This window comes from Hippocampus comes, unplaced genomic scaffold, assembly GCF_001891065.2.
Source record: "Hippocampus comes isolate QL1 unplaced genomic scaffold, H_comes_QL1_v1.1 scaffold2, whole genome shotgun sequence".
Lineage (NCBI taxonomy): Eukaryota > Metazoa > Chordata > Actinopteri > Syngnathiformes > Syngnathidae > Hippocampus > Hippocampus comes.
The window spans coordinates 734,484-759,634 of NW_017805139.1; the positions used below are offsets into that span (position 1 = coordinate 734,484).

The 25,151-nt window shown below is 41.0% G+C and overlaps 3 protein-coding genes across 3 annotated transcripts; 2 read left to right on the forward strand and 1 right to left on the reverse strand.

Moving 5' to 3' along the window:
- The first annotated feature begins 357 nt into the window (after nucleotides 1-357).
- Nucleotides 358-7,192, forward strand: slc39a1 (solute carrier family 39 member 1). The gene is made up of 4 exons (XM_019867585.1): nucleotides 358-986; nucleotides 1,826-1,956; nucleotides 2,536-2,874; nucleotides 6,212-7,192. The coding sequence occupies exons 1-4, from the start codon at nucleotides 872-874 to the stop codon at nucleotides 6,563-6,565; spliced, it is 939 nt and encodes a 312-aa protein (XP_019723144.1). The 5' UTR covers nucleotides 358-871; the 3' UTR covers nucleotides 6,566-7,192.
- A 2,804-nt stretch (nucleotides 7,193-9,996) lies between these two features.
- Nucleotides 9,997-16,705, forward strand: LOC109514409 (retinaldehyde-binding protein 1-like). The gene is made up of 8 exons (XM_019867503.1): nucleotides 9,997-10,079; nucleotides 10,238-10,276; nucleotides 11,658-11,786; nucleotides 11,858-12,062; nucleotides 14,815-14,993; nucleotides 15,185-15,343; nucleotides 15,426-15,536; nucleotides 15,613-16,705. Exons 2-8 carry the CDS (start codon nucleotides 10,268-10,270, stop codon nucleotides 15,757-15,759), a joined length of 939 nt encoding a protein of 312 aa, XP_019723062.1. The 5' UTR covers nucleotides 9,997-10,079; nucleotides 10,238-10,267; the 3' UTR covers nucleotides 15,760-16,705.
- On the reverse strand, nucleotides 16,402-24,919 carry LOC109514410 (monoacylglycerol lipase ABHD2-A-like). The gene is made up of 7 exons (XM_019867504.1): nucleotides 24,726-24,919; nucleotides 24,458-24,641; nucleotides 23,771-23,863; nucleotides 23,368-23,469; nucleotides 22,505-22,574; nucleotides 22,339-22,423; nucleotides 16,402-19,238 (listed from the first exon to the last, which is right to left on the reverse strand). Exons 1-7 carry the CDS (start codon nucleotides 24,880-24,882, stop codon nucleotides 19,030-19,032), a joined length of 900 nt encoding a protein of 299 aa, XP_019723063.1. The 5' UTR covers nucleotides 24,883-24,919; the 3' UTR covers nucleotides 16,402-19,029.
- Nucleotides 24,920-25,151: the final 232 nt, after the last annotated feature.

Here is a 25,151-nt window from a genome sequence, read left to right on the forward strand (position 1 = left end):
ACCAATTACTTGTTAAAGTTTGTACAATCAGTGGGATCAGTTGCAATGCATATATGTGAATGATAAAAGTAAATTGCACATTTGTCGAAGGAAATGTAAGGTGCTTCATGAAATGTTTTGTAAAAGATATGTTCATTAAATTTCAACATTTTCCTAATGTTCTTGTGCTTCTTTATACCAAAACAAAGGAAAGACATATTGTTTTGGTTATTTATAGCAAAGTATTGTATCATTTTAATGGTCCGGCCCACTTGACATCTACCGAGGCCGTATGTGGCCCACCATGTGAAATGAATTTGACACCCCTGGTTTAAATGAAACAAATTATCGCATAGGTACGAGGCGCTGTTGATGGGATGTGCTTTCTTCCCAATACTCTCCACGTTAAGTTGAAGAAATTCAATTAAGTGTGGCTGAACGGCGGGATACAAATTGTGCAAAAGCAAATTGGTAATGGGAACAGACACATTTAAAAAAAACAGTCAAATGTCACAGGTAATCATAAAAATAGACGGATTTTGAGACGTGTGGTTAAGTATATCGCAAATGTGTAATAGAAACACAATTTTTGCGTTTCACGTCATATGACATGGCCTCCAACCACGTACAGGTAGATATACCACATCCAAAATGGCGCAGGTGTTGACGTGTCGTTGCAGGGGATCCATAGGTTTAAGCGTCATCTATGAATGCATCCTTGTCTGTGAGTCTTTTGCTGTCAGCTGTACATTGACCATTGTCGGCCACCGTAGAAGGGTTCTCCATAGTCCATCTGTGATTGTTTTGCCAAACAGTCCTAATGTAGGTTCACAACTAATCTTAAGACTAGGTCTGGTAGGCAGCGCATCTTCTTCTGACACTTAAATACATTATGGAGTTTTTGCTTCAAGTGAAAGTCGGCGCTCTGTTTGGTTTGCTGCTCCTAACTCTTTTTTTCGGTTTCATCCCCGCTCGAGTCACATGGTTCAGAGACACAAACGGGACAGGTAAGTGCAATTATTGATTTCTCCAATAGTGGGGGCTTATTTTGTTGCTTTTAAAAGGAGTACCTGTATTACATTGACCGAATGACATGAAAACCAACTCTTGGTTTCCAAATATAACTATTGTTGAGAGGTGGACTCTGATCAACTAGGCTGGATTGCTTGAATGTAATTTTTTCTCAGTGAAGAGTCACGTGCTCATGTTAGATTTTTGTCATCAGTGATTTGATCAACGGTGAAGAGAAACAAACGTGCTGGTGTTTTGAGGAGATTACGCCAAACACGTTGATTCATGCCAGGGACTGTAACATTTAGTCACCGACTCTTTTTATTAAGATATTGAATTTAATGCAATGGCTTTTATGCGAATACAAACTCAATACACTGCTGCTTGTGCTCTCGTCTAGCCCAAAGGGATACTAAATGTTCACACGTATTAATAGTGAAACCCAAGGTGGTGACTATAGGGAACTTGTCCGAAAGGGGATCTAGATTTAGTCTCGTGTGGAAGTCAAATATTACTGCACTCTCAGCATAAGGAACTTTCTGTAAAGTTATCTGTTCTAGAGTCAGCTCCTCGGACCCTTTGCTATTCTGAAAAAGCACATACTGTACTTACCATCAGCTAATGTGGTGAGGAAGCAATTTGGGAATTTCTCCATTGTGAGACAAATCAAGGTTTTCTTATCCCATTTACAGTCCTATATTCTCAACAGTACAGTATAGGTTGTTATTCTCATTTGTCATTAAATCGCCCTAAAAAAAGCTTGTGGGATCTATTTAAATGTGTGATCTTGTGTGATTTAAAAAAAAGATTAAAAAACAAATCTTTGCATTTTCAGAGACTCATCGCACAGTTTTGAGTTTAATAAGCTGCTTTGCCGGTGGAGTCTTCCTGGCAGCATGTTTGCTGGATATCATCCCAGATTACCTGGTGGACATCAATGCCGTCCTGGAGTCCAACATGATTGAGGTTAACCCACCCGGCGCGGGAACTCCTCCCTACCTCGCACTATTGTGATCGCTTAAGTTGTGCATGACATGATTCTCAATGGAAAACTATCTATTTCATGTTCATTGAAGATTTTAATTTAGTCCAATAATTGCTTTACTAATTTCACAATTTTCAATGGTATAAAATGAATATTTTGTCTTTAATACATTTGATAAATTGATTATTTTTCGTGGGAAATTAACACCTTAACGCATCTTGTCACTTGCTGTCAACGGAAAATGTGCTCAGGTCTCAGGTAACAACCAATCACAGCTTATGTGACGTTCACAAGCTGAGCTGTGATAGGTCAGTGCCTGAGCCCTGAGTACTTGTGATGTCATTTTCAGTCCACAGCAAGTCGTGAATTGCGTTTTAAAGGTGTTAATTGTACTTGAAAAACAATGAAGTTGCTATATTCATTATAATACATAATATAATACATAATTCTCCATAGGTGTGAATGTAATAGAACGGGTTAGGTACATTTCAACAAAACTTTGTGATATACCAATGATTAATTTTGATTAAGTGATTAATCTCATTGTTTTTGTCACACAGATTAACTTTCCCCTTCCTGAGTTCATCATGGCTGCCGGCTTCTTCATGGTCCTTATATTGGAGAGGATCGTTCTGAACTGTCGGGAGATGGGTGGGACTGCGGATGAGAGAGCTCCACTTATACAGGACAACAGGAATGGCCATGGCCACGGCCACGGCCATGGCCACGGTCACGGCCACGACTCCACTGTGACTCCAGATGTGGAGAACAGCGGCCACCATGTCCATGTCGACTTTCAGGCCCACTCGCCTTTTCGCTCATTTATGCTCTTCCTCTCGTTGTCGCTCCACTCAGTTTTCGAGGGGCTGGCTATCGGCCTGCAGGACACTGACTCGAAGGTAAGAAAAGAGGAATGCCTATCGTACACTGGCTTGTCTCCGTTTTATAGGTAATACTGAATATTTGAGCAGCGTGTACCCAGATTCTGTTTGGTTACACTTTGGATACAGCTCTTGGCTATCATAAATTGGGGCCAATGACTACTTAAGAGTGGTTCTAAAAAATCATCAGAATGTTTAAACACTGACCCACTTCGAGAGTCAATATTTTTTCCCGTCATTTACAATTCATTTGCAGAATTCACTGCTTACAATATTGCAAACATTCAGCAGGGATAAAATAAACAACCTTACGGAGATTTGTGTTGGAATTTGTATGTGAATGTACTTTGAGTGGTGAAAAATAGCCGCTGCGGCCACTTCCTATTCGTGATGCACCAACACACCCATGAGCCCCTTATAACCTTAAACTGCATCAGTTTCAAAATCAGTTCTTCCCAATGAACTGGCAGAATGTCAATACGACACAATACTGTCGAGTCCCCACGCTGTTCATAATGTGACAATACGTCGGCAGAAAAAAATGACCGTACGTGTGTTACCTTCTGTCTCCACGAGGTACCACCGATTATTTACACTGTAATGTACTGTATAATTCCATCGGAATTACTTTAGTAAGTTGAACCTGAAATTTAATCCGTTTACTGTAAAATACAATGTTAACGTTAGAAAAACACAAAAAAAAAACAGAATTCTCTATGTGTGTTCTACGACAACCATGTAAGCTGCATATCAAGCATGGTGTCAGGTTTTATTCGAGGCATGCCAACAATAAATGGATCGCTAAATTCCTTTCACACTATAGTTGCCTGCACTATTTCTGCAGTGCATTCTTGTGCGTGAGATAGCAGGATTTGAAAGGTGCACAGTTCAGCTGCAGGCATTTTGTATTTTATGAAGTGAACAGTTGTGGTGTCCACATGATCCTGTAATGCAGGGGTGTCAAACTCATTTATGGCGCGGGCCACATTTTAGTTACCGTTTCACTTGGAGGGCCGTTATGACTGAAACCGTATAAAGAAGTCAAGAATAACTGTTGATTCAACTATTGTTTAAATTACTATCATGAGGGATTTGGTAACAAGAAAATGCTTAGAATAGGTCTCTTATTTACTATATATGAGAATTTAAAATGTTGGTAGACATTTTAGAAGGGATCATGGAAGTTGACATGTTTGAGCTGCTTTCACGGGCCTCATAAAATGATGTGGCGGGCCAGATCTGGCCCCTGGGCCTGGAGTTTGTCCCCTCTGCTGTAATGAAACCACGTGCAACGTTACTGCCATTGTTCACCTTTCAGAAGTAATTTTCAACATCTTTGGTAATTTGTACCACTTTTTAAACAGAGTATCTTTGTATCAGGCTAGTGAAAGTGTTCAAGTGTCAAAATAATATATTAAAAACTATTAGTTTTTACTTGAGTGCTTAGTGTTCAGGTACCAAGCCCTCCAGTATGAAACAATGGAGTGCAGTACCATGATATTCAACAATGTCTTGCAAAGGGCTGAGTGAACGATCATTATTTATTCAATTTACACTGCAAGAAGGTTTGACTTAAAGCATATATCATTTGGACCTGGTTTTAAAGAAGTTCATTTTTTGGCTCTCATGTGACACTCCTGGACCATACTTTCTGAGAACAATCCTTACATTACATTACATTACATTAAAGAGAGAAGTTCCAGCTTCTGGTCGGATGCTTTGACAAGCAAGGAATGTTCCGGTCATAAGACTTAAATGTCGTCATGTGGTCAAGGGGCCCCCATCAATGCAGCCTCAACATTCTTTGGTGTAGCTTGAGGGTTTTTCACCTCCAAGCTTCAAAAATAGATGTTTACAAGAGATAGCTTTTGCATGTTCTTCACAATTTATAACAGTTCCAGGCTGTCATAATAACGTGTCTCTGACCTGCCCAAGGATCAAGACTTTGAGCACACTTTGTTTATTGTCTTGCTGATGTCAGCATACTTTGAGTGAAAAGCCATGTCTCATGCAAATGAGCGATGGACACCCATTGTCTACGATGTTTGATACCACTTTTTTTCAGACCAATACCAGTGTGAGTACTCAACTCTTGAGTAATCACTGATACCAAGTAACCGATACTACTGGTTCTTTTGATAAAATTCCAATTCAACCAATAACAGATCATTTTAAAGAAAGACCGCTTGTTTATTTCTGACAAAACGGAGAAACGGTCATTCTGCAAGCGTTAATTCAAGTCCAAAATAGACACAAGAAACTTTTAAAGTTTAGGGTTCACTTTTAATAAACAAACAAACGTGCAAAAACAAAACAACAAACAACTCTCTGATTGTCAGTGTTTGTCCAAAATAAATTGAAGTGCAAAATCATCGAGGGTCAACGATTAATTGTGAAGCATGACACTATAAAGTTGCAAAATAGGGCTAGGTGATATGACTGAAAAATGGTTGATATCAGCTGGTATTAATAAATATATATTTTTTTTACCTTTACAAAATAAGAAAAATACTACATGGATTAAAGATAAAATAAAACTAACCGGAGGAAAATATCTTTCATATTACAAAATATAAGTACAAAAAAAGTAGGCATCAGGTGAGTTGAGCACTCTGTATAATACGCACGAGTAGGTAAAGGTGCTATATTACCTGGGACTGCATTCAGCAGGAAAAGTTGGGCTTATTAATTCACTGAATAACGACAACCTTCTATTTTCTTCACTCAATTAAAGCAGTTAAATGTGTAAGTACTGTAAATGCATGAAATACTGTCATGGAGAATGTCACCATGCCACCCATATTGAGTTGGCAAAAAAAAAAATGTGTAGCAACATAGTAATAATGTCCTCTAAGCATGAATATAAACTTGATAAACATACACGTAGAAATTTCATCTTAATGGTGGTATGAGAGGGTGGACAAGGATGCAATTGACAGGAAAAAAGTTCTGTCAGTCTCTCATGCCATATACATCTTTGATAGCAGAACGTCCACAAAAGCACACCTGAGGTATCAGTGACCGGTACCGGCAGCCTTAGCAATACCTCGATACTTTGAAATAAGGCCGATATTGGTCCGATACCCATACCTGGTGTCGGTACTCGCCCATCCCAAGCACCCTTAAAGACAATCATTTGTACACGTGGAGACAGAACTACACACACAACACCGTATTTATGTAGCACTTGGACACGTCGCCAAACACAACCGCCGCATCAACAACTTCACTGTTGTTTATTATAACCTTAGACTATTTAGGCTTTTTTTTTTTCCATATCGCTTAGCCATAATGTCCTTTCTTAAAGATTAAATATATGTTGAAATGAATGAAAACCAAATGTTTCACCGCACAGGTGTTGGAAATCTGCATTGCCATACTGGTCCACAAGAGCATCATCGTGTTCAGCCTGTCAGTGAAGCTGGTCCAGAGCGCCGTTCGTCCCGCGTGGGTGGCCGCTTACATCGGCGTGTTCGCCATCATGTCGCCTTTGGGCATCGCCATCGGCATCAGCGTGATTGAGGCCCAGCTGCCGGCCGGAGCGCTCATCCAATCTTTCCTGGAGGGCCTGGCGGCGGGCACCTTCATCTACATCACCTTCCTCGAGATCCTCCCGCATGAGCTCAACTCCCCCGGGAAGCAGCTGCTCAAGGTGCTCTTCCTCCTGCTGGGCTTCGCCGTCATGGCCTCACTCACCTTTTTGGGCTGAGGGCACGAGATGTTGAAGTCGGCCAGGGTGCTCGTCAAGATTTTGGCTTTGTTTTTGGATTCCTCTTCTGTTGTAAGTGTGCAGAGGGCATTTCTCTCCACGTTTATGACAGTGTTTCCGTTGCAGGTCCTTGACTTTTCATCATCCACCGCAGGTGCATTTTTGAGGGAACACATTAACAATGCTTGATGTTTTTAGACCTTTCGGTGTACTTTTTAAGATGTTTCATGAATGATATCTAAATGTAAGTTATTTCATTTCAGAGTTTTATGTGAACAGGGCCTGTTTAATCATCAAGTAAGTCAAAGGGTAAACGGGGGCGTATAGGAACTGTTACGTATCACCGGCCAAACACTTTGAACCTGACTGAAGAAACCACTGGAGATGTTTACTTTGTGTATTTTATCCAATCATGTCACATAATTAGCATCTACATTTGTTTCCGTTTACATTTGCTTCATTTGATTCAAATGAGATGTGTTTCCCGACAAGTGCCTCCACGTTTGCGTACGTACTTAATTTACCAAGAAGTTATTTTTCCTTTTGTCTTTGCTTCAAGTAGTCTATCACTGACCTCATGACCTTTGATTTGTACTGTTAATATGTTATTACACTTCCTTTAGCCTATTTGTGGACTCAGTAATATTTTATTGCTCATATGATTTATGGTTAGATATGTTTTGTGAGCTTGCATGAATGTAGGCGTGCTTCCTGATGCCTCATATATTGTGACCTAAAAAAGACAATACAAACAAGAGAAAACACGGGATTTTTTTTTCACCCCCACTTCCCCCATAAAGCATCAGTCACTATTCGAGAAAGACTAGTGTACTAAACTAATTGGAACCCGATCTTTATATTTGCAAATTGATAGAACTGTCATTTAATATCACCATCTGATTTTTAGCATTGTATGAGAATTGAGAGCATGCACTGTGTCCAGAATTTGCAATTTTTTTATGGTGATGTAGAACAAATGGCTTTGTATGATGAAATAAAATATAGCATGAACAAAGCGTAATTCTTTTTAACTGTTAAGATGGGGAATGTCCCGGTTTATGTTCAGTTAATTTCCATTCGGGGCGGCATGGCTCAGCGGTCGAGTGGTCATTTCCCAACCCAGAGGTTGGTTGCTGAATCCGCGGCCATTGCGACCATGTCCAAGTGCCCTTAAGCAAGAGACTGACCCTCAGTTGCTCCTTATGCTGCGTCATCAATCAGTAGATGAATGTGGTAACAGTGAAAAGCGCTTTGAGTATCTGATGTGCGCCATCTAAGTGACAACATATTTTGCAATTGAGGAACTATAGTAGTCCATCCATAGTGGTGTTTATTCCATGTGACCAAGAACTGTTCCTGTCTAAGATTGTGGAATACAACAAATGCATTGTGCTGCAGTATGCAGTAAGTTCCTCATCTAGCCATAAAGTCCTCTTTCCCATCAATCATAACTGATATTAAATGTTATACTGTCATACACTATTGTTTAAAGGCTGTTCGGAGTAGCTTCATTCTTTCACTTGTACCTCAAATTGTGGAGGGGGAATTTATTATGAAGTCATGGATACATAGATAAATATTTACAACACTCGTAGTCATTCTGTATTCACTCTGACATGAGTTGGTATCTCATCAGAAGCAAATGTTGGTTACTGTAACTTAATAGTGCATTAAAAAACGTTTATCGTTCATAAAATCAACGTAAGGACTAATACATAATCGTTAATGACCACAATGTACCGCCATCTTGTGGAGGTTTGTATGTATTACAGAGCAAATGGCTGAAAGTACAATGTGTTGTTTTGTTGGCAACGTTTATAAAATACCATTATGAAAATATGGTCAATTATTAAACGTCTTTTTAATGCTGACTTCCATGTAAAAAGTATCATTATCAGTACGATAAGTTTATACTACCTTATTTTGAAGCATTCAGTCACACATGAATATTCCCTTTGTCCAAATTGTGGGCCATTCAGAATCACATATGGCACGACATTCTACGAACCCCCCAATTTCAATGAAGTTCGGATGCTGTATCAAATGTAAATTAAAACAGAAAACAATGATTTTTCAAATCATTTCACATACTTTGGAATGCACTACAAAGATATTTTATTTGATATTCAAGCTCGTCAACTCGATTCGTTGTATACTCATCATGAAGACTCTTAACGGCTTGCAAAGTGTCATAACATCAACACTCTTGCCTGATGGTCCGAAGGCATTATTAACTCATTTTTCCTTTGTGTGTGTGGGGGGGGGGGCTTATTCATGGGGGTCTGCTAATGAGAGGTTGTGTAGAAGAACAATAGCACAAAGTACAGTAAGTCGGCCAGCACAGAGGCCCCTCAGTGTGTGTGAAGGAGCCAGTGAAGCATCAAGCTCGGGTTGCGAGATGGCGAACACTTCTGCTCGCTCACATTTCAGCATGTCAGAAAGCTTTCAAGTGTATAAAATTAGTGGACTGATGCATCATTTTCCGTTAGTAATCACATCAGAATATTTTCTGCTGAAAAATGGATACAAGACAAAAAAATCGAAGCTTATAACGAGCACTCGCACGCACTGACCTTTGTTTTATACTCTGAGTGCTCTTTGTTTTGAAATTAATTGTTGTGATCAATTATTAAATACTAAAATAGCCACAGTTGGTCGGTCATAACTCATATGTGATGGGGGGGAAAAAAACAAAACAAGAGGTCGCCTCCAAAGGAATGCACAGAGCGGAAGGTGCAATATAAAGTCGAGTGTGGTCAGTTCTCTCGTGTGACACGTCCACAATCATGCAACTAGGAGATCAAATTTCACATTTCACGTGCTGTTCCACAATGCTGTTCAACCTCATGTCAGATGAAGTGTAAATGAAAAGTGTAAATGTGAGTGATTGTAGAGTATATGCTGTGGAGGTGGCGCAATACATTTTCATATCATTTAAAAGTTCATTCATTTCAATAGTTCACTTCTGAAGGAGAAACTCAAATATAACTCAGGAAAGCTGTATGAAACACAAATACTTTTTCAGAAACCCTATTCAAACTCAATTTACCCTTTGCTAAAGTCCATCCATCCATTTTCTGTAAAATTTTCTTGAAAAAGTGAATTAGAGGCTTTTGGTAGCCGTACACTAGCAACTTATCTAACAAATACAAAAACTGAAATATTTCACTCGTACTTACAGTCATTGTTATGATTGATATGATTCATTGATATGAGTCGAATTTTATTTAATTTGTTGTCAAGTTTTCATTGCTACTTATGGAAATGTGCTAGGCAGCTTAAACCAGTCCTTATCAAAAAAATGTGGCTGGTATATATTCCTTTTTTTTTTTTGTCTCTCCCATTGAGTGACCCTTGCCACCCTAAGCTCCACCTTCAATTTGCATTATGCAAATGAGTCGGTTGGTTGGTGCCAAGTGAGTGATGCATCCTCCCCTTCTAGCCCCCTTTCCTCCCGTGGTCTTCTCTTCCTCCTCCACAGTCCCAAATACTCATCGTTCTCCACCTGCTAAAGGTAAGATGGACGTTTCTCGCTAGCTACTTGATCTTACTACGCTCCTCCGAGATGAAGAAATAAATCATCAATAATATTTCCAGATAGAATGATTTCTTTCATCAGTATGTGAAAGTTCAACAGAACGTAGCTAAAACGCCTGTCATCTTTCTCCACAGTGACGCTGTTGTGAGATACTGCAGGCAAACATGGCCGCTGTAAGTGAAATGAAATACTGTGAGATGTTTAACTTTCTATCATTGTGTCAGTAGATGCTTGCTCTGGGATGGACCCGTGAGCACTTTTTTTTTTTAAGACGTGGCTATACAGGTCTTTTTTCTGTAATCATGTGAAGCAGCTTAAGGAGTCACTCGGTGGTGTGCGTCGCTTGGGGTGCCCGCCAGCTCACGAGCATGCCTGACACTTCAAGGGGAAAGTCAAGTCAAACTTTTTCGACACAATAATATGTTGTATGCACCGCTAATAGTCTGAACATAGCATTCTGATGATTAATATTGTATTTGTGGAATATGAATGAAGCAATACAAATCCCCGTTTTCATTCATCTCAGGGGCCCTTATACTGCTATTTGGTGTCAACTGAAAATGACATCACAGTCCCTGAGGCCTCAGCTAACAAGCAATCACATCAAACCCAGAAAACAGGTGAGCCGTGATTGTTTGTTCCCTCAGCCCCGAGCAACTGTGATGTCATTTTCAGTGGACAGCAAGCGGCAAAATGGCCGCCCCCTGAGATGGATAAAAATGGGTGGATTTTTCAGCTTGACTCATATTCCACAAACGCAATATTAATAATCAGAATGCCATGTTAAGACCAGTGGCAAGAGAACATATGATTGTATTTATGACTTGACTGTGCAATTCATAAGTATGTGTCAAGTCTTGACCTTCAAGTTTCAAGCAAGTCCAAAGTTAGCGTGGTAAAAATCAAGCACGTCATGTCGAGTTACGACTGAATTGCAAGAAAATGGAGGTATTATTTGGTTAATCTTTCTCTCTTCCAATTTATATATACAGTAATCCCTCGCTATTACACGATTCTTCTTTCACGGCTTTGCTGTTTCATGGATTTTTTTTTAATGCAGGTTTTTTGTTTGTTTTTTACAGTGCATTGTGTTCTGCATCCTGATTGGCTAAGGGACTGTCGACGAATGTCAACAGTCTCCGTGCCTCATCGCTTTACAGCTTGCCAAATTTTCTCCATGACGTTGATAGGCTTGATAGGCTTGAACGTTCTATACAGTATTTCTAAAAAAAAAAAAAAAAACCTGTCAGTTGTTTGTAAGAAAAAAACATCAATATTTTAGTTTTTTTTAAGTGTTTGAACCTGAAAAAAGTATTGTATTGTATATGTAGTAATTGTAAAAAATAAAGATGACTACTTCATGGATTAAAAAAGAAAAATCTAACTTTTATTTCCAAAGCAAAACTAGCATCACATTATTCTTAAATTGCAGATTTACAAATGTAAACTGGCAAGACTTTTTCAAGTCTTGTGGTTCAAGTCAAAGTCAATTTGAGTCTCATGAAGTATAAAAAGCTATTATTCATCAACATCGCTGTTTGGTCTGTTACGCAGACTGGATCTTTCCGTGTGGTGTCAGAGGACGAGCAGGCCATGAGATCCAAGCTGGAGCATCTGACAGTGAAGGATCATGGGCCCGTGTTTGGGCCATGTCACAAAATGCCAGGCCACACCGCGCAAAAGGTATGACGGCTTTGGACGGGGCAGGCTGACGTCAACTGCGCAACTCTAAATACGATACGACCACTTTTCAGGCTAAAGATGAGCTGAACGAGACCGAGGAGAGGCGGATGTTGTCCCTCAAGGATCTGCGCGTCATGATGAAGGAGAGGGCGGCCGAGGGAGATGACCTGGCCAAACTGGTGCTGGAGCGTTTCGGGGACAAGCCCGACGCTCTGCTCCTGCGCTTCCTGCGAGCCCGCAAGTTTGATGTTGTCAGGACGCATGAACTCATGAAGGGTAACCATCTTTCGCCTTATCATTGTTTTAGCATTTGTTCACATTCCGTTGATATTTACTGATAGCTTCAGTAATTGAGGGGGAGGCCTCTTTTGTGCTCCGCTTTAGCATGAATACTGTCCATCACAGAGAAAGGGAGCCATGTGGTTGTTAATTGGAGGCTCTGATGAGGCCCTGACAAAGACCTCCTTTGTCTCCAACTGGGACAGCAAGTATATTTTACTTGGGAACTCACCGTGTATGTACTGGTGGGAACTTCACAGCAGAGTGCCATGAGTTACACTGGTTGTACTGCTGCTCAGTTTGACGCTGTTGATTGATTGACTGGTTGATATGAGCTATAGAGTGGACATGCGTGGAAGTCCAAACGCAAGAAATTGGTGAATTTGTTCATGGTGAACCCCAAATGTGAATGAGATTACTGTGTTCTTTGTATGTCTGGCTGTGAGGGCCAGACGCACGCCATAGCAGTAAGAGTCTATCTAGTATTAGTAAAAACGTAATCATCGTTATTTGCCGAAGCATTACCACTGTTAATTCAGTAACTTCATTCTATTCACGTGGGAGAGAGCCTGGAGTGGACAGCAGAAAGAAAAAAAAAAATCAAAAGCCTCGCCTCTGTTTTCTCGTGCTTGATCATGTGGGATTCAGTTGATTTCTTCCCACATGAGAAACGCGGTTCTAGACTAGGGTTGTAATAGTGTCAGATTTTGCATTATACTGGTAGTTAGTTTTTATTTCATTTTGACATTTGCCCTTTATATTCAATTAGTTTAAATTAGGTTTCAGAGCAGGTCTGTCAGGTTGTTATATTAGTTTGGTTTATATTAGTTTTAGTTTGTTCATTTTTAAAAAATATCACAACTAAACTCACCTATTCTTTATTTTTATCGTGCTTTCACAACAGGGCGTATTTGTGGAGTGCAAGACGATAAAACAAGGTCACTCTTGGGAAATAAAGTAAAATACCTGGATTTACAATTCGCAAACGACTGTTGAGCTTCCTTCTTCTGTATGGCCGTATAGTAATAACGAAATATAAATGCATTTCAAATAAACCCCAAAATCTCATGTATGAAATTAATTGACAAAATAAAACAAAGGATATTTTCGCTATAATCATAGTTTTAAGTTAGTTGGTGTTTTCATTCACTGCCAAACACCAAACTGCCAAATGAAAAACTACTCTTTTCATTCATTGGGAAATAAAAAGGTTTTAATCTGCCTTTCGTAATCAGCAGTCGAAAAAGGTAGGTTGCATAAAACACTCATTGGACTCCCAGTGAACTCACAAACTGTGCTGATGTCATATCTACAATGAGGCATCACCGCCATCTACTGGTGGGTGTGCAGCCGTAAAGTTGTTTCCAAGTTTGAAATTTAAAGTGCAATAACATCGGCCGACGTTAAATCCAGCTTCTTTCACCTTAGACGGCTGGCCAAAGTAAAACCTCTCCTCTCTCATGAACACTTTGAGACAGTAATTCATGCCTTTGTCACATCCCGGCTCGACTACTGCAATGCCCTTTACTTTGGAGTCAGCCAGTCCTCCGTTAAGTGTCTCCAGCTGGTCCAGAATGCCGCTGCTCGCCTCTTGACTGGTACTCGTAAGAGGGAGCACATAACTCCTACTCTGGCATCCTTTCACTGGCTCCCCACACATTTTAGAGTTATTTTCAAGATCCTCTTATTTGTTTTCAAATCTCTAAATAACCTTGCGCCACCTTACCTCTCTGAGCTCATCCGCCCCGACACACCTGCCCGGCGCCTCAGGTCTGCGGACCAGACATTATTAGAAGTACCAAGAACTAAACGGAGGCTCAGAGGGGATCGAGCCTTTTCTGTTGCTGGTCCCTCTCTCTGGAATGACCTCCCACTGAATATTCGGCAAGCCTCCTCGGTGCCCATCTTCAAAACCCGCCTCAAAACTCACTTGTATTCTTTGGCATTTGACTCAGCATGACTTATTTTTGTTCTTGGTTTTGCGGTTCGGTGCTTTCTACCATCTTTATTACCGATTTGCTTTACTGTTTGTTGTATATGTTGAATTGCTCCATGTACAGCACTTTGTATGCAGTGATGGCTGTTTGAAAGTGCTCTATAAATACAGTTGAGTTGAGTTGAAAAAAAAAACTGCAACGGTATAATTGTCAATGACAGTTACAAAGTTTTAAAAGCTTATTTTATTTTGTCCACAAAAATGTTTTTTTCAATCTCAGTTGTAGTTCTTTCATTAGTTTGAATTAACTTTATAACCTTGTTTGAGGCCTGTTCCATATGAATATGTTGAGTGAGAATTGCTTTTATATACAAGGAAGGGACAACTGACTTGACTTTTCTTCAGAACAAAAGCTCGCTTAAGTTTAGTGAAAGCATTGTTTTCCAAACCCCAAGAATTTCCCCTTTTGAGCATGATAAGAACTCAAGGCGCGCATCTAGCCATATCTAGATAAAAGTAGACAAAAGTTCCATTTCGCTCACATGTTTAATGAGGGAAAGCGTTTGTGTTGGTGTGCAAATGTGAACTTTTTCTGAGGGGTTAACCTCGGGTTGTGAGTGAAAAACAAACACTCGCACACTCATGCGCGCGCACGGCCTTAATTGGGGTCTTTGGGGTATGAAAAGGGCATACAGTGCACATGCTATGATGAAACAGTAGTGTCATTGTGTGTGATGCATCTCCTCATACACGCACAGCAATGACTGTTCATGACCCGCCATGAATATCTTGCATTGTCGTGGCTGTTTGTAGGTTACGTGCGCTTCAGGAAGGAGTACCCTGAGTTGTTTGAGAACCTGACGCCCGAGATGGTCCGCAGCACCATTGAGTCGGGCTACCCCGTGGTTCTGCCCAGCAGGGACAAATACGGCCGTGTCGTGCTGCTCTTCAACATTGAGAACTGGGACCTGGACGAGATCACCTTTGATGAGGTTGCAAAAAAAAAAAGAAAAACAATCAACAACAAAAAAAATGTTGATAGGCTTGAAATATCATTTAGAAATACTAAATCCATCTACACGTTAATCGACCGGCATTAAGTGTTTGTCTGATAGTGGTCTTGTTAATGCCACCGCTCCACTGTGTGTGTGTGCGTGTGCGTGTGTGTGTGTGCATGTGTCAGATTCTAAGAGCGTACTGTGTGATCCTGGAGAAGTTGCTTGAGAATGAAGAGACCCAGATCAATGGCTTTGTCCTGATTGAGAATTTCAAGGGCTTTACCATGCAGCACGCCTCCGGGATTAAGCCGGCTGAGCTCAAGAAGATGGTGGACATGCTGCAGGTCAGTCGAGAAATAGGCCATCGATCAACTGAACACACTCAACAATGAGCAGTTTTCGACCGCGGTTTTGTTCGCCGTGCAGGATTCGTTCCCCGCCCGTTTCAAGGCGGTTCACGTCACCCACCAGCCTTGGTACTTCACCACTACATACAATGTGGTCAAGCCTTTCATGAAGAGCAAGTTGCTGGAAAGGGTATGGACAGAGGGGCGGGGCTCACGCACTTCTCTTTCCGCATGGCTTCTCGTCTGATGAATACCTTTCACCTCAGGTTTTTGTTCACGGGGACGAGCTGGACAACTACTTGAAAGAATTTGATGCCGACATTCTTCCTGCAGATTTTGATGGGAAAGCTTGTGTGGCGGACTGCCAGGCTATCGCCAACAGGCTTTTCGGCTCCGAGGACACGGCTCTCTGAACCAGGATGGCCTTCATCGCAGATGATGATCAAATAGCCACTCTGATTTGAAGCGATAGCACGAATCTCTCTTTTTTTTTTTTAATCCGTAAGGCAGCGCTGAGCAGAAAAGTATTTAGTTAGTAGAAGATGGTTTGCCGTGATAATTGATATGGATGTTTAGATATTGCAGAAAGAGTTGTTTGAGATGTGCAGCAGATATTTCTTTTTACTGTTCAAACAGAGGAGGTGCGTTCACTGTTTGCCTTTCCAACTTGAAGAATATGTGCCGACAACTCGCCAGATGAATGCTAAGAGAAAATAAAGTGGTTCTAATGCAGGATACCATAAGAGTACATGAGAAGGGTTATAAAGTGGTTACAAGTAAACCTGCGTGGTATTAAACGATATATTGTCCCAGTGGCTTTTTTACTCTTCAGATAATTTCATAGCAACAATTAATTGCCCGGAGCACTACAAATGTCTTTTGTAATTTGCAGTGGATTTATAAGTATATTCATTAAAAAAAAAAAACGTTTTCTGGCTGTAATATAATGTGTCAGGAAATTGCAAACACATTGTTGATGTCAGAATCATGACAGAGTCTTGCACAGTTTCTGAAGGTTTTTGGGTAAGAAAAAAAAAAAAACACCAGAAAAAGTGTTTTTGTTGGACAAAATTTATTTTAACCACAATTCCTTATATAATGATTCTTGAAAAAGAAAACAAGGAAATAAAAAATGATCCAGTGTCCAAAATGAGAAAAGAATGTGTACAGCTTTCTTATCATTTTCACGTCCCTTTATGGTATTTCAGCATGAACAACAAAAAGAACATTAAAGCTGTATATTTACTGTGGCTTATTGTGACGGCGAGCTCTCAACCACATACTGAAAAAAATGGTGACTCCATCCAAGCTGAGTGTTTTTGGAATCTAGTTTTGAATTATTCATTTGCCCTAAAAAAAGTATGAGGCCAAAATGCCATAAAGGAAACGCTGATTTTCGATGGCCTGGGCACATATGACTACATTTTCTTTTACAACTACAGTATAGTACACAACATTAAAAGTCCCCCATCATGGTGTCGTATTTACACAGATTTTCATGAATCTCTTCTGATTGCTTATTGCCTTCAGTCCCTTTATTTTAGCTCCAATCCTGAGCTCTTAAATATTTCAAAATAAATGCATTTTCAAATATTTACTCTTTCATTTATTAAGGTCGATCATTTTGGTTGCTTGACAGATGTGACGAAATGGCAAAGTATGTATTACTCCATCACCAACATACAAAGACCAACAGATATTTGGAGAAATATTCACACAAAAAAATGAATATTTGTTAAGTTGGAGGAGGCAAAACAAAAACAAATTCTCATTCATGAAGGCTGAACTGGAAACAAATCAAGCAATGGCGTCACGCTGGGTGAGATGCTGATTGGTATTAGAAAGTAGGCGGTAGCAGGGATTTTTGTATTCTCTATTCTTATTATATTCTATGCTGGCAAAAAAAAAATATTAATCAGTTATTTTTAATATGATTGTTTTTCACCTTACGACCAAATTAGACACCACCACTTTGTACCATATTGTACAATGGTCACAAGTGAATGAAAAAGAACTGCAAAGAAGAGAAAGAGGAATGTGGGAGGGACGCAACAGTGGGATCATTTTTGCCTGACTGAGAAATTGAATTTGGGGTCAAATAAATAAATAAATAAAAATAACCGAGCTTGTTGTTGAAGATGCTGGACACCAGCAACAGCCCTGTACTAATAAACAGGCTACATGCCTGTTTATTAGTACAGGTGGACATCATATCTCTCATTTCAGTGAATAGCCATTGTGTAAATTGTGTGTTCTATTGTGTACCCCAACCCCAACATTGGAACAAAAACAAAAGGACTTAGGTTAGATCGAAATCGAGTTTCATATGAGATAGGTGCTGACTCTTTCAAGGTCCACTGTTGTTACGGCTTTGTTTGCAGTGCATCATCGTTTTGAAGTAAACTCATCTGTCAATGTCCCAATTTTTAGAGGAAAAAAAAATGACCGTGTTACTTTGCCTTAGAGTCAACATTTTTATCTCTGCAATTAGAGCTCAAAGAATTGAAGTCTGAAGTTGCATTCGAGCAATTGACTGCATTTCGCTTTTGTTCAAGTAGACGCACTTGAGCACCGAACACCAAATATTTGAACATAATATATGAACAACTCATTACAATCACTAGCACTGTTCAAACGGTTCACAAAAACAAACATTTGGTTTATCATTTCGTAACTTGGCCCTTCAACTCGTCGTACCTCACAGCTGAGATCGTTTTAACCAAGCTAATAAGTGTGCTTGCCATTGCAAAACCGTCCCTTCGACGTTCCCGGGAATGAGGGCTTGGCTTTGGCTTCTGAGCACTGGCAGTGAGGTGAGACGCTCACCTCTCGACTGATGCTGCAGCTGGTCAAAGGCGAACGGAAGAGAAATAGATCGCGATGACACCAACGAGAGACAACACGCGGAACATCGGAATTACCTCACACATTAGCGACGTTGTCGTCTCAATAGCGGAGAGCGTATTTAAAAAAAATAATACATGGGATGGGTGAAGCTATAAAGTGCAAAGAAGCAGAGATTGTGACTGTGGCCATGTGCATTGATCCCATTTGGGGTGATCCCTGCTCCCAAGCAAATAAGCTTTCTTCTTTTTAAGGTGTCATGCATAAAGTAAGCGCCAGGGAGTCCTTTGGTTGATTTTAGTTGGCGCAAAAAGAAGTCCTATGAAGACGTTACATTGTTTTTTAAGAGCTAATTTTAATAATAACTTGGATCGGGCCTCCCAAAGCATGATGTGATACACTGACCCCAGTTTTTACCTTTCCAACCCGACTCGGTCACAATGGTTAAGGATGGAATGGATACTAAAAGGACGCTGCATGGAGGCTATAATGGTGGCGATAAGCAGTGATCGGTAACGGACACCAAGCACAGCACTAAACTACTCTGATGGCCTCGTTTTTATGGGCCGCATCTTCTCATATTTGGTCACTGCCTTCATTGACAAAGGTCACCGGTGAGCACACGTCAAAAAGTCATGTGTTCCTGCTCTGAACTTCACAGAAGCAGATGGTTGTTCCTGTGACTGCGCTGAAGGCATGGGGACACGTGGCGGGCGCAGCACCAAAGAGGAAGGCAGAAGGAGAGAGGGAGCACTTCCACATGTCTCCTGAGTGACGGGACAGTGGAGTCTTGTGTGGTTTACCATCAGGGAGTGAGAAAAAAGACGGAGCCAAAGGCTTTAGGCTTTTTCCTTGGTGCAGGTACTCTCGCTCAGGTGGTCGCTTTGGCAAGGCGGTTTCTGCTTCTGCCACTGGCAGATGGCGTTGGCGTAGCTCACAATCACTTTGTCCATCCAGGTGAGGGGTTTGGGGAAAAGCACGGCGCCCTTGAAGAAGCCGAGGTGGCCGCCGTGTAGCGTCAAGGCGAAGATGACGTTGGGCTTCTTCTCTACGGAGTGACACAAAGCAGAGAGCCGTTAGACCTCTGGACTCTGAACACGGGAACAGAGGAGTTGCCAACAATAGGATACCGATACTGGTTTGTACAGATAAAAGCATGACTCATCGGTTCGATATCAGTTTGCCACACAACCACACAGTCTTCCATAACAGTGTAATAAAACAGAGAAAAAGCATTACAGTCAGTCAATGGACACAGCAACTAAAAACTATTTAGCTGTTTTCAAAAGGCCCAAACTGGTCTCAGACTTGTCAGTACTGTACATTTGCCCTGGTTGTCAAATTAGCCAGATGACAGTGCAGGGGTCCTTGGTTTGCAACAGCTACACTGCTACGGCAGCGACATGACGCTAAATTGTAACTGAGTCGGAAGAGCAACAGCTATGCAATGCAGCTATGCAACAGCTATGGCAGCGACATGACGCTAAATTGTAACTGAGTCGGAACACAGTGTTCCGCATCATGAACCTTTGCTAATTCGGTACTAGAATCAGAGTTACGGTAAATCTTTGCTTCAAAAGAAACACTTGCAGGCCACCAAAATGGAAGACTCAAATGGACGGCAGTAAAGCAATGTCCTTCTTCACATGTGAGATGAGACTCAATGTACCTTTGTTAATGTTAGTATTGAACGTTATTATTAAGAAATAATTATATCTGTTTATGTGAAGACACCAACCATACTAATGATTTCTGCCGCAGGCTACGCATATGAATCTTGGGGGCCCCACATTGGTGACCCCTGATGCGCTAATTCGGTACTAGAATCAGCAAACTAGTTGATGCTGGGCCATTCGTAAGCTCAAATGTCGGAACTGTAAACGGGGGACCCCCTGTAGTCATTGATACAGCATTATGCAATTTCACAATCAATATTCCAATGAACACACGTTATTTACATACGAAACCTCGGCTTCAATTTTGAACTACTGTAAGGAAAGTTGCAGATGTTGACGTCGATGTGTCTGACAAGAGTAGACGAAGCTTAAAGAGGAGTTGAGCGAGAAACGGAATTTGACAAATTACAGTGAGCCAAGCTGGGACAGCTGCCTGAGAATTGGCAACCAAAGATCAAGGTTTGTCTCCCTTGATAGGTATCAGGACATCAGGCACCCAAATAGCAACCTGGTGCTAGAAAGCTGCCCACGACTCTATTCATCCATTTTCTAGATCACCTGCCCTAGGAGTCACTAATTGAGTGTGCTTTCTGTCACCAAAACTGTGACAGCTTAAATACCTCCACCCACTTGTTTGCATGATTGCGGCTTTAAATTCTACAATTTTGTTCTTTGCTTTTTTTTTGTGGGGGGGGGGCGCTATCTGAAAATGATGGTAATTTATGTCAAAAAAATTACAACGTATATCATTCACTGCACTGCATTTTATTGTATGAATGAGAGAGAGAAAGTGTTAGTGTGTGTGTGTGTGTGTGGGGGGGGGTTAAAAAGCTGCGGTCAAATGTCTAAATGAGTATAAGTTTGGTGAACACAAATGTAAAGCTTGTGCACACACCAGTCCAAGTAGAGAAGACGGGTGCTGAAAGAAGCATTCAAATAGCAAACGTGGTAAATGTGAAAACCACAATCGAATAGTATAACATAGTCTTGTGGCAGCATTGACAAATTACATAATCAGCAGTGAAATATCGGGGAGCTACATGAGTTTCCCGCAGTGTTAGTAGAATGGACAACAATTCGTTGTGTCAAGCCACCACCAAGTGATTGTGGATTAAAATGGACATTGGCAGTCGATCTGATTTAATAAAAAAGATAACGTGCAAAAACTAGGACACCTCCCTGAAGCCGATAAATCATTCATCTTTAGCCAAAGGCCACGTGAACTTGCACAGAGGGCTGCAGCTGTTCCCAAGCGGGGCAGCGTGGTCAGCTATAAAGGATTGGCCCCGATCTCTTCATTTTGTCCCTCTTATCTGGGTTAGTGGGAGGAACTGATTCAGTTCGGTCGTGATTAAGATCCCACAGGGCTTTCAACTGCGTGCACCACGCATGGAAGCTGCCTTAAGTGCTTGTCCGCACCCTACAAACGCTGTTTTTTTCACCAGGCAAAGAATGATGGTTAGAAGGCAAGCTCAAGTTTGCACTAAAATAATAAGAATAGCTACTGTATAGAGGTTGTATGGAGGTATTCTGTGTTGCCGTTTGGAGCATGAGAGGAGCGGCATGTACCGTGGAGCTCTGTCATGCCCTTTCCTGGTTTGACTGTGTGACTGCATTGCATTCTAAAACCAACAACTGTGTTTCTTAAAAGACACATGACCGAAAGTCATGTTACGGTACACGCGTGCTCACAAGGGAAGCCTCACATATGTGGGGCTTTTCTTTTCCCAAATAGCCTCTGGGTTTGGAAATAGGGCAGTAGCCCAAGTGTCAGAGGCTGGATAACACTGCATGGGTCAAGTGACACAGTTTTGTTTTGTTGCTGTCAGGTGGCAGAATTATTATGATTTAAAATGACATGGACATGAATTATAGCGGTGCAAAGGAAAAAAAATAAAAAACAACAGGAACCTCGGATCAACATTTGCATATTTGTGTTGTTTATGTATTGCTATTTTCCTACTGTGTTGTCACTGCCTTGTGTTGACACTTATGGAGTTGTTTTCATGCAATTTAGGCGTATAGGCATGCAGGTTGTGTTCTGTGAACACAGCCATACCGGATATGTCGCTTAAAATGTTACGCCAAGAGAAATTGAGTAGAGGCATTCAATTGGAATTGGCAGTTCAGGTTCCACTTTCAGATTTTTCTTAATAGTCTCAAATAGCGCTGACATAAGTAGTCCATCAGAACCTAGTCAAGTTGTCTAGCTTGACAACATTCTTCCTGAGGGCTCATCAAGATGTGTCCACAGCTTACCAAGAAGCATGTGAAAACTTCAAATTGAAGTGCTTAGGCCACAAAAAAACACAATTCTGAGATTTGGTCTGCCAGCAATACATCTTTGCTCGATTGAGGTTTTGGATTTGAAATGAACACTGATCGAAAGCAAACCAATTATAATCTTTGGAAGCGGAGTTTAAACATGTTGCTGTGTCACTGAGGAGGTTGTCATGACAAATTACTGCTTACCTGCTAATGTGCGGGGGATTTTGAGCAGAGAATCATGAACCAGAGGATCATCTGCAGCGTTCACAAGCAGCAGTGGTACATTTACCTACAAAATTACAATAACAGTCTATCAGACAAACACCACAGAAACTATGAATTTGTGTGACGTTATACCCAGTTGCCTTACATTGTGAATGTAATGTACACAGCTTTCTTTCTCATAATACTCTTTGAGAGAGCTGTGGCCGTGGAATTTCCTGTTGAAAGACATGAAAAACACAACTGATTCATTTGAAGAATTTTTTTAGGGGAAAAAGAGGAGAACGGAGAAGCAGTTTAGGACGTTCGTAATACGATGTGCGAATCCCAGCTGCAACACAATTCTATTCATGCTCAATCCAGCAGTCACACGACTGCTGAACAATGAGCGAAGGTTTCCATCACCTGCGAGTACTGAGAGCTGTGGCCGTGGAATTTCCTGTTGAAAGACATGAAAAACACAACTGATTCATTTGAAGAATTTTTTTAGGGGAAAAAGAGGAGAACGGAGAAGCAGTTTAGGACGTTCGTAATACGATGTGCGAATCCCAGCTGCAACACAATTCTATTCATGCTCAATCCAGCAGTCACACGACTGCTGAACAATGAGCGAAGGTTTCCATCACCTGCGAGTACTTGTTAACGGTGCTGCGTGAGGAGCATGGATGTAAACGACATTCTATTAGAATGTATTACAATGTAAACAATATATTCCTTGAAAACCAGATATTTTGAATATCATTTTTTCCCACTGCATATTTGTGATTTCATTCATTCATATAATTATTGTTCTACATGAAATGTGTTTTAATGGAGAAAAAAAAATCTCATGTCATTTAATTTAAGGAAAAGAAGTACTTTATTGGGGTGAATATTGTAATAATGAAATACAATTGTGTCCCTATCGTACAATGCAGGAAAATTCTTTGTATTGTCATATTATATCATGATGTGTGATAATAATGACATCCACGTCATACGTCATTTGTACCATTTCATTCTCTCATGTACCTCATGATGTTGTCATCGATCTGCATGAGAGACGTTGCTGTGTATAGCCGACCAAGATCGCCGGCTATCATTTTAACAGAGTTCCCCACAAATAGGCTGTGCCTGGAGTGTGCAAAAAAAGGAGAGGGAGCATGTGAATGCACAACAGTTAGCGTTTTGTAACTTTTTGAACAATAAACATCTATTCCTAGTAAAACGTTCAGTAGCAAAGAAAAAGAGTTTAAATGGTGCATTTGAAATCCGATGACTCTATGAGGACATACAAGAATAAAAACAAAGAGAGAGAAGAAAAACATAATAAACTGCTTGTGCCTGATGGTTTATTATCATTTTTCTTGTCCAAATTAAACCACCATTAAGGTATCACAGTGAAAGCCGCTAAACTTCGGTCCAGAGGCGTTACCTGTGTGAGAGGATTATTTTCTTCATGTTGTCAGCCATGAGAAAATTATAGAAGCGCCTGAACTGATCCCACTGCAGGAATGTTTCCTGGGCCCTGAGAGACAAACAGACAGGAAGTCAGCTTAGTGCTCACCGTGCTACTCAGCATTCCTAACGACGCCATATCAGACGTAATCCCTTGGACAAAGAGTCATGCCGACGAAGAGGAAAGACAGCGTCAGGCAATAACCAACAGCAAATTGGCCGAGACGTTGACGCCCCAAAACTAAGAATTAAATCCAAATGACTTTGGAACAGAGGCAATAACTTCAACTATCGAGAAAAAAAAAAAGAGTCGTGAATGTCGCTTCACACAAGGAAAGAACTTGTGCTGCTTATATCTGAACTTGGGGTCTTTTCTGTTTGCTAGGAGTTGCTGGCACGTGCATGGAGGTTCGACAGCAGCTGTCCCTCGTAATATCTCACCAGCGTGTCGCTATCAAAAGTGTTTATGAACAGGTCAGATTGCCAGTTTAGGTTACAGCGCCGTGCACATCAACACTTCTACTTTCCAACATCTATACGGCGGTTGCAGCAAATGATAAGAAATGCAGGGGAAAAAATGGAAGGCGTTACATACACCATAAAAAAATGAGACGACTGTGTTATCATACAATGAGTGAGATTAAGCGATGAGACATCCACCCACCTGAGAGCACTGTAACCTTGACAGACGCTGACACAGCACAGCACTCGCTCCTGGTTGGACATGTTTTCCCCCAGAAACTTGCAGACTATGTTTCCACCCAGACTGAAGCCCACCACTATCAACTGGGTCTGAGCATACGCCCGCTTGATGTACCCAACCATGGCGGCAAACTCCCACGTGCACCCTGTGAGGATCGGTTGACTGAGTTACAGATCAATACACGACAAAATGCATTTGTCTGGCTCGAGATAAACACTTGATGAGTTACCGTAAGTAAACATGCGTGGCGATGTGAGCTCGATGTTGGGTAGCGCTCCGAGGTGGTTCAGCACAGCACAGCGGTAGCCGTCCTTCTGGGCGTAATCCACAAAGGTTCGGATATAATGCTTCTCGCTGTGGTTACCGATACCAGGGCATATCACCATGGTGATATCATCTGGTCAAACAAGCCGAGGTATTTCATCAGTGAGAGATTATGGATAATGGTACTGCTTTACACCAAATAAAAACAAGTCAAGGTGATGTTCCAAAGGATTTTACTCCCGAGGAACAGAAAAAAAGTGAACCTACTTCAGGAAAACAAACATTTTTTAATCTAAAAATAATACATTATGATAATTTCAAAATGTATTCTTTGTGTGTGTGTGTGTGTGTGTGTGTGTGTGTGTGTGTGTGTGTGTGTGCCGGGGGCACT

Coding starts and splice junctions, on each gene's coding strand:
- slc39a1 (XM_019867585.1), top strand. CDS start 872: ATGGAGTTTTTGCTTCAAGTGAAAGTCGGCGCTCTGTTTGGTTTGCTG. Junction 987..1,825: donor CAGAGACACAAACGGGACAG/GTAAGTGCAATT, acceptor TTGCATTTTCAG/AGACTCATCGCACAGTTTTG. Junction 2,875..6,211: donor TGCAGGACACTGACTCGAAG/GTAAGAAAAGAG, acceptor TTCACCGCACAG/GTGTTGGAAATCTGCATTGC.
- LOC109514409 (XM_019867503.1), top strand. Junction 14,994..15,184: donor ACGAGATCACCTTTGATGAG/GTTGCAAAAAAA, acceptor TGCATGTGTCAG/ATTCTAAGAGCGTACTGTGT. Junction 15,344..15,425: donor AGATGGTGGACATGCTGCAG/GTCAGTCGAGAA, acceptor TTCGCCGTGCAG/GATTCGTTCCCCGCCCGTTT.
- LOC109514410 (XM_019867504.1), bottom strand. CDS start 24,882: ATGGTGATATGCCCTGGTATCGGTAACCACAGCGAGAAGCATTATATC. Junction 23,864..24,457: donor CAAGGTTACAGTGCTCTCAG/GTGGGTGGATGT, acceptor TTTGTCTCTCAG/GGCCCAGGAAACATTCCTGC. Junction 19,239..22,338: donor AATCCCCCGCACATTAGCAG/GTAAGCAGTAAT, acceptor GTCACTCCGTAG/AGAAGAAGCCCAACGTCATC.